Source organism: Macrotis lagotis, chromosome 1 (genome assembly GCF_037893015.1).
Source record: "Macrotis lagotis isolate mMagLag1 chromosome 1, bilby.v1.9.chrom.fasta, whole genome shotgun sequence".
In the NCBI taxonomy this organism is placed as follows: domain Eukaryota; kingdom Metazoa; phylum Chordata; class Mammalia; order Peramelemorphia; family Peramelidae; genus Macrotis; species Macrotis lagotis.
Genome location: NC_133658.1, coordinates 616,047,494 through 616,069,084, shown reverse-complemented (window position 1 = coordinate 616,069,084; position 21,591 = coordinate 616,047,494). Strand labels below are relative to the sequence as shown.

General features: G+C 33.6%; 1 protein-coding gene across 1 annotated transcript in view; it reads left to right on the top strand.

Annotated features, from left to right (window-relative positions):
• Positions 1-21,591, top strand: part of DPP10 (dipeptidyl peptidase like 10) — a 1,029,304-nt gene that overhangs the window by 906,981 nt on the left and 100,732 nt on the right. Inside the window, exon 8 of the mRNA XM_074215016.1 lies at positions 21,170-21,290. Within this exon, the coding sequence (XP_074071117.1) occupies positions 21,170-21,290 (121 nt within the window). The remainder of the gene's footprint in view (positions 1-21,169; positions 21,291-21,591) is intronic.

The following is a 21,591-nucleotide window of genomic DNA, read 5'->3' as shown; positions in this document are numbered from 1 at the left end:
TAAAGCTAAACATAGCAAGTTTTAATGATGTACATTGATATTAGATTGCATATAGGTACTATCATAGATTTCTAAAGAAATAGGGACTTTAATTTTTATAGCTTTATTTGCTTTAGCCATATAGAAAGATAATATGCTATTTTTTCTAATTTAAGAAATTCTGACTCTAAAAGATGAGCTCAATTCATTTTCTTTAAGAACTTTGTGTAGGTTTGGCTAAGTAGCATAGTGGATAAACCACTGGCCTTGGAGTCAGGAGTACCTGGGTTCAAATCTGGTCTCAGACACTTAATAATTACCTAGCTGTGTGGCCTTGGGCAAGTCACTTAACCCCATTTGCCTTGCCAAAAAAAAACTAAAAAAAAAGAACATTGTGTAATATTAGTATGTTTGTCTAAGATGTTTTTTATATTTATCCCCTTAAAATTAGTGTATTCTAATTCAGTCAAAAATATATATCTTTACTAGCTGTATGGCCTTGAGCCAGCCACTTAACCCCATTTGCCTTGCAAAAACCTAAAAAAAAATAGATCTTTTTTAAAATAGTCATTACTGTGAGAACAGTTTGTACTCATATCTTTAATTCTTGAATAATAAGATTGACTGCGGCAATGACTATTCTAAATGACTTTTATTTGACATTTGAGATCAAAATAGGAGAAAAATAGGGGAAAATTCATATGATTGAAAGAACCACTAAATTTAATATACCCCTCTAATAAGTTAAGTGTAGTATTACCCATGAAGATAAAGCCATTACAAATGAAGTTATTTATTATACCATCTTTAGTTTTATATTTTTTCAATCTAAAAATGGTATTCAATATTTTGTTAACAATTTTGGCACATATAAACAAATATTCAACATGTATCAGAAACCATGTCTTTATGTCTCTTATATACCCTCATTATTGGACTCTATAATGTCATGGGCAATTCTTGATTTTTTTTATAAGCAAGATGATCCTTTTGTTTTTGTTTATTTGTTTGCATTTTTGCAAGGTAATGGGGTTAAGTGGCTTGTCTAAGGTGTCACAGCTAAGCAAGTATTAAGTGTTGAAGGTCATAGTTGAACTCAGGTCCTTCTGACTCCAGGTTTGGTTCTCTATTCACTGTGCCCCAAGCAAGATGATTCTTTTTTTTAAGGAAATGGGGTTAAGTGACTTGTCCAGGGTCACATAACTAGGCAATTATTAAGTGTCTGAGGACGGATATGAAATCAGGTTCTCCTGACTCCAGGGCCAGTGCTCTCTACCATCCCCAAGATGATTCTTAACAGAGATAAAAGAGACATCAATTACATAACCAATGTAATAGTAGCAAAATGGTTCCTCTGTGGTATGTAGCATTACACAAATACTGAAGTCATAAATCTTAATAGGAAATTTTTGATAGTTTTTTTAAAATTATGATGAAGAGTGAAATTCTAGTAGGAATAAATATACTCAGTGCTGACTCCAAAACTCATTGGTTCTGAATTACCACTCATAAGAAACAATAGTAGACTAAAATTGATGACATTGCAATCAATTCATTGAAACATTTTGTCTGGTCATACTAGTCTAAACAATATATAGACTAGGAATGGGGGTGGATGGAAAAAAAACGACTAACAAATCAAAAGAAATACTATTTATTAAGATCAAATATTTAATTTGTTTATAAGATTTAGGGAAAATATATAATTGGGAAAATGAAATGACATGTGAAATGTTTAAAACTTTAAAAACTTGCAATTTGAAATTGACACCACTGGTATATTTAACAAGGTTTAAGCATGTTTTGTAATGACAAAACTGTAAATTCAATAAAATATTTGTTGCTATGTACTGAAGCACATTAATGTCCCTTCACATATTGTCTCCTATGAGAATTCAGCTTTTTCAAGTCCTAATGTAATAGAATCATTGTCTTTAAAATTAGCACAATAATAATTGTTAATTGTATGATTTTATTATGCTAGTCTACTAATGGGAATGGTATTGACACATTTCAAAAATATCATAAAAATTATATCTATAGATTATTAAAATGTGCTGATCACCCCCCAAAAATGTTTTTATTCCCAAATTCATGGGAAGTATAAAATTACCCCCACAGTGCAATGAGTTTTGATCATTTCTTTCAATCAAAGAATCTGAAAGTATTTGGTATATGTCTGTAATGTGTCAAACACTGTACAAGTTACAGAAGGATACAAAGAATAAAATAAATTCCTTTCCTTCAGGAGTTTATATTGTATAACTGCTTAATGTTCATTAAGAAATGAATATAGGATAGATATAAAAGAAAGGAGTTTTTTCCCAAGTGGTTAGCATAAAACCTGGAACATTTGAATATATGCTTTATTTTTATAATTAACCAATCACAGACCCAGGAAACCTATGATAAAACATTTCAAAGACCTCACAGAGGGGCTATAAATAACCACATGGTGAAGAGAGATGAAATTTTTGTATAGATTCATTTTGCTTATTATAAGGATTTATTTGCTTCACTTATTTATTACAATATTTTTCTCTTCTATAGATTTTGTTTCTAAGGAGAAAATAGTATTAGTAGTATCAAAAAAGAGGAACATTCTAACCCCAAATATAAAGAAGAGGACAGTAGCAATGTTAGAGGGAGATGCATAAATATGGAATAAAGTAATTTTATAATTTATTATTTACTATCAAAAAACAGCTACATCAATAAAAAGTATTATGAGATAGGAGATTTAAAGTTTCATAACAACTCCATTAGCTCAAATTTTCTTTATTGGTTTCATGAAAGAAATTTCTAAGATAGAGAACTATGATCCAGAAATACTTGGAACTTTGTATTCTAAAGTTTATTCAACTAACATACATAATATCTGTAATCAGTCAATGTGTGCATGTAAAGAAGGCATATTATTTGTATGTATATTATATATGTATATTTATAGTTTATACATATATGTGTGTGTGTGTATGTTTAGTGTAAGTTTAAGTCTACTCTTCCCTTGGGTGCTATTTGTATTTCTGTGAATGTATAATCAGGTTCATAGTAGAAGATTTTATATTAACTGTCTTTATTACATTACTGTGATGCCAGGAGACATAGGTTCCAAGGGACTTTAAAGATTGGTTTTTGGGAGAGGAAATCACCAGGATTTCTGACTCAGTGGGTTAAAAAAATGCATGAATTACATAGGTTACTGCATAAGTTTACAGGTTACTTCCAAAATTTGCATTTTACTTCAAAAAGTTGCAAAGGTTAAGTTCTTTGGAGAAGCAGTAAAATAGTGAGTTTTAGAGGAAGTAGTAATGTTACACAAAGAAGAAACAGTTACAAGCTGGACTGATGAGAATATCAAGGACAGGTAAGGGAGAAAAGAAAAACTGCCATGAGTCAGTAGTTGGGTTTAGATCAGCATGGATCCAGCAATGAGAAGAGGATGAGTCTAACCTTTATAGGGAGCCTAGTCCTCCTCCTGTGGAAGGAGGAGTTGGGGGAAAGGGTCAGGGAATGATCTATCTGGAAATGACTGGAATCAGGCATGCAACTTGGAAGGCTAAGCACCAGACAGGTGGAAGAGAAATAGGGGGAATGGCTGAGTTTGCTTTCTATTATTATAGAGAATTTACATTTAAGAGGAGGTTTAGACTGAACAATGGGAAGGAAATCAGAGGCTCACAGGAAATGCCATACAAACATTACTGGAAAAGCTAGAGAAATAATTTTCTAATATATCTCCCTCAAAAATCTAAGAGTAGTAATAGCTGTCCTCTGGGGACCAATGCAATTAGGAAATGCTACTATTATTTCATCTCCTCCTTTTCCTTTTCATTCTCCTTCTGTTTCTTCTTCCTCTTCTCCTCTTCTTTCATTTTTTTTTTTTTTTAATTAGGACAATAACTTTTGTCCTGTACAGTTACTTACATACTTAAATAACCCCAGTTCAGAAAAAAAAATTTAAGAAACCATCCTAAGAAAAGTCTCCAGGTCCAGATAGATTTACAAGTGAATTCTACAAGGCATTTAAGGAACAATTAACTCCAATTCTTTATAAACTATTTTAAAAAAATAGAAGGGAGCAGCTAGGTGGCGCAGTGGATAGAACACCAGCCCTGGAGTCAGGAGGACCTGAGCTCAAATCTGGCCTCAGACACTTAATAATTACCTAGCTGTGTGTCCTTGGGCAAGTCACTTAACCCTTGAAAAAATCTAAAGAAAAATAGGAGTTCTGCCGATTTCTTTTTATGACACTAACATGGTGCTGATACTTAAATGAAACAAAGAAACTGATGGACCAATCTCCCTAATGAACATTGATGCAAAAATTTTAAATAAAATTTTAGAAAATAGATTATAGCAAGTTACTACTAAGAAAATTCACCAAGATCAGGGAGGATTTATACCAGGTAGTCAGGGATGATCCAATATTAAGAAAACACTCATCATAACTGAACATATCAATAAAAAAATCAACAGAAATCATATGATTATCTCAATAGATGCTAAAAAAGCTTTTGACTAAATACAATATCAACTCCCATCACAAACAGTAGAGAGTATAGGAATATATAGTTTTCCATAAAAGTATAATCAGTATCTATATAATACATCAATAAATATTATGTGTAATGGGGATAAATTAGGAGTATTTTCAATAAGGTCAGGAATGAAAGAAGTGTGTCCATAATTACCATTACTATTCATTAAATAATTAGAAATATTAACGTTATCAATAAGAGAATAGAAATTGAAGGAATTAGAATTAGCAATGAGGAAGCAAAACTTCTTTAGAGAACCCAAGAAAATCATCTAAAAATATACTCTCACCCATTAACAAACTCAGCAGAGCAGCAGGATATAAAATAAGTAAACCCATATAAATCATCAACATTTTTATATATGTACTACAAAACCTTGGGTCAAGAGACAGGAAGAGAAATTCCATTTAAAGTAGCTGCAGACAACATTAAATACTTGGGAATCTATTTCCTATGACAAACATGTCAACTAAATTGCAAAGAGCTTTTCACACAAATGAAGTGTGAAAACAATTGGAAAAAATGTCAATTGCTCATGGTTAGATTGAGATAATATAATGACAATGTCAATTTCATCCAAAATAAATTGCTTATTTAGTGCCATACCAATCAAACTATGGAGTAGCTATTTTACCAAGTTAAAAAAAAAAGTAGTAACAAAATTCATTTGCAGCAACAAATGGTCAAAAATGGGACTGGCCAAATACTGCCCCATAGGTCACATACAGCTGGCAGTGGAATTTTATGCAGCCTGCTGTGGATTTACTAAATGCTTTAGTAAAGGAAGCTGAGCCATCACAAAACCCTCTATAAAGTGGCAAATCAAAATTTATTGTCTTTTGTTTCAATAAATAAAAAATGACAACTTTTAAATGTTAGGTTGGACAGCCCTGGTAGAGAATATCAAGAGAACTGTTGAAAAGAAAAAAAAAACATGTAAAGGAAAGTGACTTTATTCTACCCATATCTAAAACTATACCATAAAGTGCCCATCATCAAAACTGTTTGGTACTAGTTAAGAAATAGTGTAATGGGCCAGTAGATTAGAATAGGTACAAAAGATATCACAGTAAATGACTATAGTAATCTATTGTTTGACAAGCTCCAAGACATCAGCTTTTGGAAGAAGATTACTATTTGACAAAAATTGTTGGGAAAACTGAAAAGTATGGTAAAAACTAGGTACAGACCCACATCTCATACCCTATATCAAAATAAGGTCAAAATGGGCACAGGATTTACAGATATAGAGAGATAGCATAGACCAATTAACAGATCAAGAAATACTCTATTGAATCTATGGAAAGGGGAAATATTTATGACCAGAAAAGAAATACTGTACATTATAAATCGTGAAAAGCATGATTTTGACTATGTTAATTTAAAAGGTTTTGGCCCTAATAAAACTTTGCCACTAAGATTAGAAGGAAAACAGAATACTGGGAAACAATTTTCACAGAGTTCTGATAAAAGTCTCATTTCTAAATATACAATTGAAAAATGGTCAAAGGATAAGAATAGACATTTTTCAAATGAATACATTAAATCTATATATAAAGCCATATAAAAATGATCCAAATCATTAGTGATCAGAGAAATGAAAATTAAAACAACCTCTGTGTTACCAACTCATATTTATCAGCCTGGATAAATGGACTTAAAGAGAAAATGATCAAGGTTGTGTGAAAACTGAATATTAATGTACAGTTGGTTAGTTTGAGAGCTAATCCAATCATTCTGGAAAGCAATATAAAACCATTCCCAAAGAGCAATAAAACTGATCATACCCCAGCAATATAAATTCTAGGCCTATATCCAAAAGAAATCATAAAAAAATAGGGAAAGTCAATTGGGGAATGGCTGAACAAATTATGGTTATGAATGTTATAGAGTTCTATTATTAAACCATGAATGGTCAGACTTTAGCTAAGCATGGAAAGAATTATTAGAACCGATGCTGAGTAAAGGCAACAGAACCAGGAGAACATTGTACATATGAAAACTACGTATATATTAATACATTTGACTTTGATGGATGCATCTCCTCTCAGAAGTTCAAAGAATTTGGACAGCCCCCAGAGACTTGTTATGGACAATGCTATCCAAATCCAGAAGAATACAAAATGAAACAAACAAACAAACAAGAAAGAAGCCTGCAGATCTGAATGTATATTTATGATCATTTAAAAAAAATTCTCTTATTTTTTCCTTCCTATGCAAACCAGAAAACCTCTCATAGTTTTCTTTCTTTTCCCTTATTCTTTTAAAATTTATTTTGAAAGATTTTATTTATTTTGAATGATTTTATTTATTTTGAATTTTACAAATTTCCCCCAATCTTACTTCCCTCCCCCCACCCCCCCACAGAAGGTAGTCTGTTAGTCTTTACATTGTTTCCATTTTATGCATTGATCTAAGTTGAATGTGATGAGGGAGAAATCATATCCTTAAGGAAGAAACATAAAATATGAGATATAGAAGAATTACATAATAAGATAACATTTTTTTTTAAATTAAAGGTAATAGTCTTTGATCTTTGTTCAAACTCCACAATTCTCAGGGTACACAATGTTCTTCTGTTCCTGCTCATCTCGCTCAGTGTCAGTTCATGCAAATCCTTCCAGGCTTCCGTGAAATCCCGTACCTTTTGCTTTCTAATAGAACAATAGTGTTCCATCATATACATATACCACACTTTGTTAAGCCATTCCCAAAATTATCCCTCATTCACAAAATGACTTATATGTAAACTTGTTAAGCAGAAACAGATGTGCAAAACTTTTACTAGACCATTTTCCTCAGAGAAGGGAAGAGAGGATGGTATAAAAATGTGCAATTTATAATATGCAAGGGGATGAATGTTGAAAAACATTTATAACATGTAAATTAAAAATAAAATAAAATATCAAGATATTAAAAAAAGAAAGAAATATAACTGATGAAAAAAGATTTTAAAAAGTTTTTGTGTTTTAAATGGAGCTAATTGACTGTGCCTTTAAAGGCCAATTACTCTAGTCATTGAATGGCTAATAATTGGCCTAGCTATAGCTTCAGTGACTCTTTCTGTTTAGGTTTGTTGACTTGGTTTGAGGGTAAGTAGAAAGGATTGATATCTTTGGAATGCTAAACTGGAAAATCTTTTCTCTTTATTCTTACCTAGCCCTTAGTCATGGAATAGGAATGCCCTCAGATAACCTGAGAATTCAGGAGTACAGAGTTGTATAAAAAGTGTTCTGCATTCAGAAGATCTACATTCATTGTAACTTACAATCTAGTTGGCAGGATAAACCTATATATATATGAATAAGAAACAAAAAAAAAGTAACAAGTACATAATGCATGCATTAAAATTCTAACAATGGAGTTCAGAGTAGGAATCAATTAAATCTTATTGTGATAGAGTTAAGCTTTGTCTTGAAAAATTATGAAATTTTTACAACTAAGAAAGAGGATTGTGGAGTTTTTAGGTAAAAATAATAGCATGTTGAAGAATAAGGGGAGTGAAGGTAGAGTTTAGCTTGACTGGAATTCAGGGTATACAGAAGGAAGGAAAATATGTATGGAAAATATTTATAAAGCTCTTAATCAGCTCCTTTCACTGTGTAAAATGCCTGGGATACAATGAAAGGAAAAAAAAAAGAAATGAGAAGAAGGAAGAGGAAATTGAGGAAAGAAAGGAAGAGAAGATAAAAGTTAAGGAAAAAAAACATAGGGAGGGGAAGGGGAGAGACACCATGCAAAACAATGACATATAAAAGTTCAGAATGTGATTGTCTTTAAATCTGGGGTAAACGAATTTCGATTTAATCATATCAACCAAGGGGAATTAGTGAAAAATTTAATAATTCAATGACATGATAAAAAATGATTAAAATAACTAATATGAGTCATTCATAAATTGATCAAAGAAAAAGTGGAAATGAGACAGAGAATAACACTATGAACTTGTTCCTCAAAAACTTTTTAGTATAAAGCATATAAATTTTCATTTTATTATTTCTTTCATGAATTTGATTGTTTCTTGTATTAAATATTTTAATATCACACTAAGGACATAGTTAATGTACTAAAGACATAGGCAAAATATAAGTAACCCATTTACTATTTAAAGGAGCATTGTTTTTTGCTACACATCCCCTAATAAATTGCAAATAGGTGAAATCCTACTTCATTTGCTTAATATTTAAGTTTAATTAATATATAAGCCACTCTCCATTTTCAGTATATTATTACCCAATTAATCCAAATTCCATTGAACACCAAATGAATACATCTTATTAAGTGATGATAATTCGGAATCTATATTTACTAAAATCATGGAATCATAGAATCATTATTTATTGAGCAATGACCAAAATTTTTTAAAAGTGTATCACATGAAATAAAGACTAAAAAATATGGGGAGGAAATGTTCATATGTGATAGCCAAGGTTGGTTCCACCTTGTGATTTTTTCAATTTGTTTTCTTCTCAGGCTATTTAAAAATTAGAATGCATTAGGCATATAGCCATTGATAAACATGAGAACTTTCCATTTTTGCAATCCCACAATCGGAATTTTTTCCAAGAATTTTGGATGCTTTTTTGCAATGAACACAGTTCTGAGGGGAATCTATATCAACTTTAAAAATCTTTTCAAGGGCTACTAGGTGGCACAGTGGATAGAGCACCAGCCCTGGAGTCAGGAGGACCTGAGTTCAAATCCAACCTCAGACACTTAATAAGTACCTAGCTGTTTGACCTTGGGCAAGTCACATAACCCTATTGCCTTTCAAAAAAACACCCCCCAAAAAAAACCTTTTCACCTTGATTCTCTACAATTTATGAGTGACAGATAAACCACTCTGCAGTACACATATGAGGTAATAGAACTTGCCTAATGTAGCTTTTCTAATATCTCTTTCTAAATCTAATTCCTTCCTTAGCTCCACTCCAAATTTGTATCCACTGAGATCAAACCATACTACTTTGATATCTAATTATAGATATCTTGGGATTTATTTTTATTTTCCTTTTTGATATACCAACATATAAACCACTAGTGTCCTCTCTCCTAAACTGTATTATATTTAACCACTTTATGTGTGTATTTATGGATTATATAGTTCTGTTGTATATATTTGTATCTTTTACATTCCTTATTAGAATATAAGGTCATTTCAAGTAGGGATCATTTCAATCTTTTTACTTGTGTACCAGTAAGAGAAAAGAATGTACTAAGAGATTGGGAAAGAAGGGGTAGAATGGACTAAGTTGTTTCACATAAAAAAGGCAAGGAAAAGTTTTTACAATGGAATGGAAGAGGGGGAAGGTGAGGGGGAGTGAGTGAGTTTTACTCTTTGGAAGTGACTTACAGAGGAAATAACATACACACTCAATTAGAAACCTATGCTATCCTAAAGGAAAATAGGCAAGCAAAGGAATGGGAGAAAGGGGACAGGTAGACAAGATTCTTTAGCTGTTCTGATAAAATTATCAGAACAATTCAACCCATTGATAATAATGAATGGAAATGTGATATTAATTAACTATCTTGCAATAAAAGGGTCAAGAACATTTTTTTCATGTTACTTTTAATTTTTTCAGTGGAAACACTGTAGCTTCTTTGTATGTGTTCTAGCATCATAGACTTATATCTGAAAATAATCTGGAAAAAAATCTTAAAAACCAATCCCTCGTTTTATAGAGGAGAATTAGAGATGTTAAGCAATAGTCCAAATTAAGTAAGTATTTAGTAGCAGCCAGAATTTGAGCCCAATTTTTTCCAATGATAAATCAATTTACATCTAGAAGCTTGATTTCATCATTAAATTGAAGTAGACTTTTTATTTGTTTAAGAATAATTATTTGTAAAAATGAATACTATGTTTTAAGTATTCAAAATTACTAAAAGCAGAACTATTCAAATAATTTTTCAAAAGATATATGTGACTAAATTTTAAACTCTTTCTAATAATGCCTTCAATATGTTTGATGTATAAGAGAACATTGAAAATAAAAATTGCTATTAAATTTTTCAGTCAATTGAAATCACTGAAATTCTGACTCTATAGTTTTATCTTTCAATTAAAGTATATATATATATATATATATATATATATATATATATATCATCCTCATATAGATTCTGAACTTCATCCAATCTTTTCTTCAAATATAAATATAACTATTGGTCAATAATTGTAGATAATTTATTTTATCTGCTGAACCCCTAGAAAATGCCATCAATTATTTTAACTCAAAGTTTGAAAGCAATAGAATGTTTGAAAAGTCTGACTTCTGAGTTTCCTTGTTGTGAAGTACTACCTACTGAAAATATACATTACACGTGTATCAATAGTTAGATAATAAATGACTTCTTTTGTTTATTTATTTGTTATTTTAATTTTTCAAGTTAAATTTGCTATAAGATTAGATTTGTATATTCAAGTAAACTTCACCTTTTTCAAATTCTCTTGATAGAATAAATCTAAACTCTTTTCAGAATATGGTTATTTTTTTTTCCTGATTTTTTTGTGTTATTTTTCTACTGAAACATTAAAATAAGCAGTAGACTCATTTACCTGATGTTTAAGTATATGTGAGTTAGCCTCAGGTTTACTAAATCATAATTAAGTGTCCATTCCACATCCCTTTAAGCTTTGCCTGTAATCTCACTTTTCCAGGCTTATCTCTCACTGTTGCTTGTTATGTTCTATGCATTATAGTCAAATTAGTCCTCTTACAATTTTCTATACAATTTCCTATCTTCTGATTTCAAATCTTACATCAACCATTCCCCAGATTGCAATGTTTTCTCTCCTGACTTTGAACTCTGCAAATCCTACTTCAATTCACATGCCAACTTAAGTACAACCTTTTTTTTGCACAATTCCTTTAATGAGTCCCTTAGACAATAATATACCTCTCAAAAATTTTGTATTTATTATCTATCTCTTTTACTTAGTTGTCCTTGATATCATGTTAGCTTCCTTCCCCTATCCCAACCATCAGAGATGATTAATATCACAGGTTGTATATCATCAAATGTTCCTTTCCTCTAGTCATATACAGTGTGTATCCTCCTGTAAGTATGCTATCTTCAAACTTCCTGATTGATATCTGGCCAGAGATCCAGAGGAAAAAGTAGGACTAGTGACTTAGGTGAGCACTCCTTCACTAAAATACAATTCATTTGTTTGTCACCTCCCTGATATCATGATTTTATTTAAGAAAGAAAGATATGGGGCAGCTAGGTGGCCCTAGAGTCAGGAAGACCTGAGTTCAAATCCAGCCTCAGACATTTAATAATTGCCTAGCTCTATGACCTTAGGCAAGTCAGTTAACCCTACTGCCTTAAATAAAAAAAATTAAAAAAGAAAGATACATCATCATCATCATCATCATCATCATCCTACCACAGGAGGAACACGTGTGTGATGAAGGCTTTTCTTACTTTCTATAACTTTGATAATCTGAAATTCATTTGAGATTATCAAAGATATGTAAAATGACTATGATAAGGAAGGATAAAAATGGAAGGGAGTTGTATTTTTCTGTATTATTACAGAAAATAATAATTTCTTCTGAGAAATCATTGAACTCATTTTAGTATGTGTCATTTATTTAATAGAAATGTGAAATTAAAAAACAAACTTATAGAAGTCATCGATTTATATATGTCGAAAAATTCCCCTATACAGTATTTCCGAGAAGTGGTCATTAGCCTTTGCTGGAATATATTCTATGAGAAGAAACTCATTACCATTCAGAATGACCTATTTCATTTTTTCTGCACAGGTTTAATTGTTGGGAAGTTATTTATTTTTTGAGCTAAATTACATTCCTCATTGAGCTTCAACTTCAAATATGGGTGGGACATCAGTGAGTACAGATGAGAAAAAAGTGTAGATTTTGATCAAAATAATAAGACTATAATAGCATGTGATACAGTTTGGACAGGAATAGTAAGCCATGTAGACAAGGCTGAGTCATGTTAGGAAAGGCTGAAATGTTGACTGATAGATGATCCTAGAACACTATTAATATAATTAAACAAAGGAATTATATAAAATTCATCAAAAAGATTCATCTAGAGAAATTTTGCAAGGTGCAAAAGAATGGGAAGAAACACGGGGAGAAATGAATATGCTATCAGATAAATCAAGCTGACATAAACTTAAAAAAACATAAAAGTAAACAGGTTGCCAGAGAGTGGTGATGCATCCTCCTCCTCCTCCTCCTCTTCCTTATCATCATCATCCTCATCTATTAAGCAGTCTAAAAACAAACAGTATTGCATCCGTGTTAAATGCTAGCATATAGCTAGATATACAATGACCAAAGCAAAAATATATACTTATGCAAAGCATACATATGCACATATGTTGTACATATACCCTCAGGGAATGTTCAGTCTCATCAGAGGAGACATTTTATGCACATTTCTTTTTTTTTTTCATCTTAAATTTATTTTTTATTCTCATTTTGTACAAATTTTTTTTTACATTAATAAAATATTCTTGTTTACAAGTAAACAAAATACCCCTGCTCCCCCATGAATATAGATAGACTTGTTTGGGCGAAAAAAGTAAAGGGGAGAGGAAAAAATTAAAATAAAAAAAATAAAAGTAATAATTGTAGGTATGGCCAGGTGGCGCAATGGATGAAGCAAGAGCCCTGGAGCCACGAGCACCCGAGTCCACATCCAGCCTCATAAACCCAACAATCACCCAGCCATGTGACATGCAAGCCACCTGATCCCCACTGCCCTGCAACGTCCCCCCCCAAAAAAAAGAAAAAAAAAAAAACAAAAATAAAATAAAATAGTAAGAATAGTAGGGGTGGCTGGGTGGCAGACAGAGCATTGGCCCTTGAGCCAGGAGAACCTGGGTCCAAATCCGGCCCCAGACACCCAAAGATCACCCTGCTATGTGGCCCCAGGCAGGCCATCCAGCCCTACTTGCCCTACACCCTCCCCCAAATAATCATAACAAAAAATGTGCTTGAGTCTTTGTTCCAACACCAACAACTCTGTCATGGGTGGATCTCATTCTTTATGATAAATCCATCATAAAAGTTATTTCCATATTTTTCCACCATTGCCATTGCTGATCGCAACTCCCTCCTTTCTTATTTCTCCACTACCATGCACTCTTTTTTCTCTCTCCTTTCACTATGACTCTGCTGTAGGGTCACTGAGTGGCACAGCAGACAGATCCCTGGTCCTGGGGCCAAGAAGCCCTGAGCCCCCATACCACCCCTTAGGCCCAGAATCTACCTGGCCCTATGGTCCTAGGCAGGCCTTCCATTCCCAGCCCCTTGCAAGAAGTAAGAAAGAAAATGTGTTATATCTGGCCACTCTACCCCCATGGTCCATCCTTTCCTCCTTTATTCACATCCCCACCCCTCCCCCCTGCTCCCCCCCCTCCTTCTTACTCCAGATGTCTATACCCCATTGAATATATTTGCTGTTTCATCTCCTAGTCACCTCTGATGAGAGCAAAGATTCCCTCATTCCCCCTTGCCTCTCCCCTTCCATATCATTGCAATAGCTCATTGTAATAAAAAAACCTTATTATATGAAATATCTTGACCTATTCCCCCCCTCTCCTTTTTCTTTCTCCCATTACATTTCCCTTTTTTTCCTATTGATTCCATTTTTACACAATGTTTTATCTTCGAATTCAGCTTTCTCCTGTGCTTCAACTATAAAAGCTCTCTCTACGTGCTCTATTAACTGAGAAGGTTCATATGAATATTATCAGTGTCAGTTTTCTATGCAGGAATACATGCAGTTCATCCTCATTAAGTCCCTCATATTTCTCCCCTCTCCTTCACTCTCTATGCTTCACCTGAGTCCTGTATCTGAAGATCAAACCTGTTCAGCTCTGGCCATTCCAAAAGGAACATTTGAAATTCCCCTGGTTCATTGAAAGTCCATCTTTTTTCCCTGGAAGAGGAAATTCAGCCTTGCTGGGTAGTTCATTCTTGGCTGCATTCTAAGCTCTCTTGCCTTCCAGTATATTGTATTCCAAGCCCTACGAGCTTCCCATGTAGCTGCTGCTAAGTCCTGTGTGATCCTGACTGCAGCTCCACGATATTTGAACTGTGTCCTTTAAGCTGCTTGTAATATTTTCTCTTTGACTTGGGAGTTCTGGAACTTGGCTATAATATTCCTAGGGATTGGTTTTTTGGGATCTCTTTCTCTGGGGGATCGGTGGATTCTCTCCATTTCTATTTTGCCCTCTGCTTCTAGAATATCAGGGCAATTTTCCTGTAGTAATTCTTTGAAAATGATGTCAAGGCTCTTTTCCTGATCATGAATTTCAGGTATTCCAATAATTTTTAAATTATCTTTCCTAAGTCTTTTTCCATAACAGTTGTTTTTTTCAATGAGATATTTCACATTTTCTTCTAATTTTTCATTTTTTTGGTTTTGAAGTATTGATTCCTGATTTCTGGTAAATTCATCAATCTCCTTGAATTCTGTTCTTTGTTTGAAGGATTTGTTCTCCTCAGAGAGTTTTCTTATCTCTTTTTCCATCTGGCCAATTTTGCTTTTTAAAGCATTCTTCTCCTCAATAACTTTTTGAACTGTTCTATCCATTTGACCTAAGCTGGTTTTTAGCATGCTATTTTCTTCAGCATTTTTTTTGCATTTCCTTGACTAAGCTGCTGACTTCATTTTCATGTTTTTCCTGCATCTCTCTCCTTTCTTTTCCCAGTTTTTCTTCCAACTCCCTCATATGATTTTCAAAGTCTTTTTTGAGCTCTATCATAGCCTAAGCCCAATTTCTGTTTTCCTTGGAGTCTTTAGATGCAGGAGCTTGTGCTTCCTCGTCTTCAGACTGAGTATTTTGGTCCTTCTTGGGCTCATTTGCAAAATATTTCTCAATAGTCTTCTTTTTGTTTCTCTGCTTGCTCATTTTCACAGCCTGGGCCTGGTTTGGGGTGTTTCATGAGCTTTTGGGACACTCCCACAAGGGTCTCAGTGTGTGGCTCTGTCCTCCCTCCTGGTTTGTGAATGACCATTAGCACCTCCCTCTGCCACAGGGCAGAGGTGGGGGGGGGGGGGGCTACTGTTCTATGGCGGGGCCTAGCCTGTGGTCAGGATCTGAATGTGGTCAGAGCCCCAGAGTCCTGTTCTGGGGTCAGAGGACAGAGCTAGGCAGTCTCTCTTCACTCCCCTCCTTCAGCTCCATGGGCTCATGCCCTGGGGGCTCCTGCTTACTGGCTCCACCTGCTTCTGTTTCCTGGATCAGGGCTGGGGAAAGAGGATGCTGCTTGCTGTGTGCCCTGAGGTCTGGGCTCTACGTGCTCGCTCTGGCAGAGGTCCCCCACCGTTCCCCCACTTTGTGCCCGGTGCTCCTTGGGGTGCAGCTCAGGAGACTCCCCCCGCTGCTGTGAGCTGAGACCCCCAGCGCTCTGGGGCTGCATCCGGCAGGCTGAGGTTCTTTGGCTCTGGTGGGCCACCCCTCTGGCAGGCAGCCTCTCCAATCCCGGGGAGCAGAGCCTTTCTGCTCTTTTCCAGGTTACCTTGAGTAGGAGAACTGCCTCACTGGGTCCCTTTGTGGGTTCTGTCTCTCAAAAGTTTAGTTAGAGTCCTTAGCTGATGAATTTTATCAGAGAGCTCCTAAGACTCAATCCCTTCTTGTCGCCATCTTGGCTCTGCCCTCACATTTCTTTTTTTTTTTTAAAGAAAGATTTTATTTATTTTGAGTTTTACAATTTTTCCCCTAATTTTGCTTCCCTCCCCCCCCCCACAGAAGGCAATCTGTTAATCTTTATATTGTTTCCATGGTATGCATTGATTTAAGTTGAATGTGAGAGAGAAACCATATCCCTAAGGAAGAAAAAATAAAGTATAAGAGATAGCAAAATTACATACTAAGATAATGGTTTTTTTCCCTAAATTGAAGCTAATAGTCTTTGGTCTTTGTTCAAACTTCACAATTCTTTCTCTGAATACAAATTATATTCTCCATCATCACAGATAGCAAAAAATTGTCCCTGATTGTTGCAATGATAGAATGAGCAAGTCCATCAAGGTTGATCATTGCCCCCATGTGGCTGTTGGGGCATGTAATGTTTTTCTGCTTCTACTCATCTCGCTCAGCAAAAGTTAATGCAAATACTTCCATGCTTCCCTGAATTCCCATCCCTCCTGGTTTCTAATAGAGCAATAGTGTTCCATAACATACATATACCACAGTTTGTTAATCCATTCCCCAATTGAAGGACATTCACGTAATTTCCAATTTTTTGACATCACAAACAGGGCTACTATAAATATTTTTGTACAAGTGAGATTTTTACCCTGTAGACCCAGTAATGGCATTGCTGGATCAAAAGGTATGCACATTTTTGTTGCCCTTTGGGTGTAATTCCAAATTGCTCTCCAGAAAGGTTGGATGAGTTCACAACTCCACCAACAATGTATTAGTATCCCAGATTTCCCATATCCCTTCCAACATTGATCATTATCCTTTCTGGTCATATTGGCCAATCTGAGAGGTATAAGGTGGCACCTAAGAAATGCTTTAATTTGCATCTATCTCTCTCTTATAAGTAGTGATTTAGGGCAATTTTTCTTATGACTATGGATCATTTTGATTTTCTTGTCTGAAAATTGCCTTTGTGTATCCTTTGACCATTTATCAGTTGCAGAATGTATGTACATCTTTCCATATATAGTGGATTTTAAAATAATCAAGTTAATTTAAAGGGAAGACATTACTATTCTGGTAAAGAGGATAATAAAAAGCCCTCACATAAGAGGTGGCATTTAAGCTTAGCCTTGAAGGAAACTAGTCAATCCTATAGCCAGAGATGAATAAAAGATATATTCCAGATGAAAGTGTCATACAAAAGAAAGGCATAGTGATGAAAGATGGAGTAACATTTATGAGGAGGAGTTAATAAGACAATTTTGTTGAACTCTAGTGTACATAGATGAAGTAGAAAGGTAGAAGATTCATGTCAGACTTTTAGGGGTCAAAGCAGATAACAGTTTATTTAATCCTTGAAGTAATAGAGAGCAATTGGAACTTACTGAGTAAGGAGCAGGTGGCAGTACAATTAAACCTGTACTTTAGAAGAATCATTTTCACCATTTTCAGGAGTCAATTATTGCTAGTATAATAGGTGACAAAGTCATGAAATACAGTGGTAATCATGTGAATGGAGAGAATACTTAGGTAAAAAAATGCTTTTAAAATTGCTTAAAAATGCTAAATACTAAAAAACTTTCAAGATTTAAAAATTAATTGTATTTTTCAGGTAAATGAGAGGGGGATGTTAATTATGATGAATTTGTGAAATTAGATTCCTGGAAGGATAGAGATGCCCTCAAAAATTTAGTTGTGTTGGGAAAAGAGGGTGATAACTATTGTTTTAGTCTTCTTAAGTTTGACATATTCTCTGGGATATGCATTTGGAAACAGTTCAATGGGAATTTTGTGATGCATGACCACAGCTCAGAAGAGAGACTAATAATAACTAGATATATCTGATAATTATCTTCAAAGACATTATAATTAAACTCACGAAAGCTTAAAGGGTCACTTAGGGAAAATGTGAATTGAGGGAAGAGAAATTGGTCTATGATAAACTGTGGATTACACTTTCAACCTTGACTCACATAACAAGGTTACTTTGCCAAGACAAACCTCTCTACAGGCACAAGTAGTCCCTTCAATTTCATCTTTTCCAGCAGATTGCCACACTGTGAGTCTTATTCTTTCACCAATATTCAATCTCTTCTACATTGATGGATTCCTTATTGACTGCAAGTATATTCATGTCTTCCCCCCAACCCACTAAATATCTCACTAGTCCCATCTATCACCTCTACCAATTCTCCAGTATCTATTCTCTCCTTCAGGTTTAAACTCCTCAAGAAAATCATATACTTAATTATTGCTGTTGTTTATAATCACTTTCTTTCATATCCACTAAAATCCATTTAAATGATTTCATATGTTCTAATATTTATTTCTTAATCTCCACTCGTCTTGATTTCTGTAACTTTTGACACCCTCTCCTTGCTACTTTTTTTTCCCTTTTATTTTTCATGACATTTCATTCTCCTGGTTTCTCCTACTTATCTGATGGTGGTTCTGTCTTTGTCTCATTTGCAAAATTTCCTTCTATTTCATGCTTCCTAAACATAGGCAACTCCCAGGGTTGTGTTGTAGTCTCTTTGTTCCTATGTTGTCAAACACTTTCACATATCCATTATTAGCCAGCTCAGAATTTATAACTGAAACTAAATTATAAGATTGATAATGAAAAATTTGTTTTAAATTATTTGAATAGAAATTATTGTTGATTTAATGTGAGTGTATGATATATTAAAAAGGGAAATAATAAGATATGGCTATTGAGAGAAACTTGTGAATCATACAATTAAGAATTGGAAAGAGTTGGTAAAAGAAACATTATGGTTGGAGTAATTAAAGGAAAGAAAAATAGAAGGAAAAAATGTTTAACAAAAGTTAAGGATCTCAGCAATATCAAATGCCACACTGTATGTAAAGAGGATGCGTATTCAGAAAAGGCCATTGGATATGGCAATCTGAGATTTATTTGAGAAAAGTTTCAGCAGAATACTAAGGATTGTAGATGTTATTTCTTGTTATTTCAATTTTTAAAATTTGAATATTCACAATTATACCAAATACATATTTAGCTATCCGTTCTATTTTTTCTTTATCTTTGGAAATGGAATACCATCTGCTTCCATTATGGGAAGATAATCAAATCATAATTATTATTTGTCCATCCAAACAGTAATAAAACCTGTGAGAGATATGCTTTCCAAGAATCAGTGAAGACTGGATATTATAAACTCTTTGGATGGGAAAGTTTGGAAGAAATTATTTATATTTTCAAAACATTGTGAAGGCAAAAAATAAGGCCATTAGTAGCATGAATGTAGGGAATATTAATATTAATATTAATAATAATAATAATAATAATAATTGTTGTTGTTGTGTTGTTGTTACTTATTCCTCAAGCATTTAAAGATTTATAAAGCATTATAATTCTCATAGAAACCCAGGAAATCGCATTGGGGTGTGTGTGTGTGTGTGTGTGTGTGTGTGTGTGTGTGTGTGTGTGTGTATACACACACCACACCCATTCTATCTCTAAAGAAATTGAGACCTAATATTTTATATGTCTTGCCCTTGATCATGTATATCTAATAATTGTAAAATATAGACTTCAAATCCAAATCCTTTTTCCTGACTAAGTCTAACACGTTCTTGTGATACCATTTTCACAATGGTCAGAAAACAGAGCATTGAAAGCACAAAGCACATCTTAGATATAATAAAACACAGTATAAATATGTGTAAATGATTGTTATTTTCTATAATAATTATATTTGCAGTCTTTACTCAAATGGAATGTCTCTTACATTCCCAAATCCAATGTTCTTCCAAATACTTATTGAAATAATGAGTTTGATCTCAGATAAAAGTTCAACATTTTTAGAGCTGGAAATGACATCAGAGAGCCTTTGATGCAACTCCCTCATAATATAGAAAAGGAAATTGAGTCCACAGAAGGCTATAAAAGAGTCACCCAAGGTCATGATAGTAATAATTAACAAAAAATAAGAAATAAAGGTAGTTACTCTGACTCTGGAGTTCTGCAAATCGATTCTCTTGTTTTCAATGGTTTGTAGATTGAATCTCTCATTTGAGATCTGCAGGGTATCCAAATGTTTAAAAAAAACAGCTTGACTGTAACATTTTTGTCAAAACAGTTTAGTTAAATATATGACACAACTTGATTTTTGTTCGTTCTTCTGAGAAGCAAGACACCCTGGAGTTTATAATCTACCTGGAAAAGTAAAAAGTAGAAAAAATTTTTCCTTACTCTGTCCCCATATGAATACTCTGATGCAAATAGAGACAATTTTGGTTGAAGACAGTATACAAATACAATGTTTGAATGTAGTAACTTTCAAAGTATAAATGAATGGTGGAAGTAGAAGAATATATACAAAATTTTTTAGACATTTTCATATTGTCTAAATACAAAGATACTATTATATTTCAGACCAAAAAATGCATCCAGTTTAACTTTCGTCCAAACTGAGTGTACCAAATTTAAAAGTAAATGTAGGGGCAGCTAGGTGGTGTAGTGGATAAAGGACCAGCCCTGGAGTCAGGAGTACCTGGATTCAAATCCGGTCTCAGACACTTAATAATTACCTTGCTGTGTGACCTTGGGCAAGCCACTTAACCCCATTTGCCTTGCAAAAAAAAAAAAAAAGTATATGTAAACCAATTCCCCAAAGTAGGAGAGAGATTACTAAGGTAGATGAGACAATGCTTTCAAAAGCATGCAGAAACAAATGTCTATACTGGATATTGCACAAATATCCAAATGAAAATTGGGTGCTAATAAGATGGGAATTTCATAGCCATGAGCTACTGAAAGCAATTCTATTCACATATAGTGGTTTGTGTTTCTGTGAATGTGTGTGTGTGTGTGTACATCTGTCCATCCATCCATTCATGTGGGCATATGGATATAGTTTGTTGTAACATTAAGGTGAACATTTAATAAAATTAATTACTAATCCTGTCAATCAGAAAAGAGTGAAAAGTATGATCTTATCAACTGTATCTGTGTTTGAAATATTTTCTGATCCAGATTTACATTTTTGAAAATAACATCTACTATCAATCTGATGTAAAGAGCAGTTCATTGAGACTGACATCTTCAGGAAAAGAAGGAATTATTTTTAATGGAATTGCTGACTGGTTATATGAAGGTGAGTTGAATGTTTTGAAAGAATGTAAATGGCATATTGTTATACAAAGTCTACAGGAGAAATCTATTCATTCCAGAACAATACTCTTAGATTTTTTCTTCTCATTTCTCATCAAAATTAGCTTCATACTTTTATATCTTTTACATGCTCATATATCTTATATGGTGATTTGCATCCTCTTATATTTTCCTACATTTTTGGTCAAGTTAGATGGATTTTTATTAGAGATAAGGCTTAACTAATAAAAGTAATGGCAGCCTTAAAAATAATAAACTGGAAATTAGATATTGATTTGTCTATT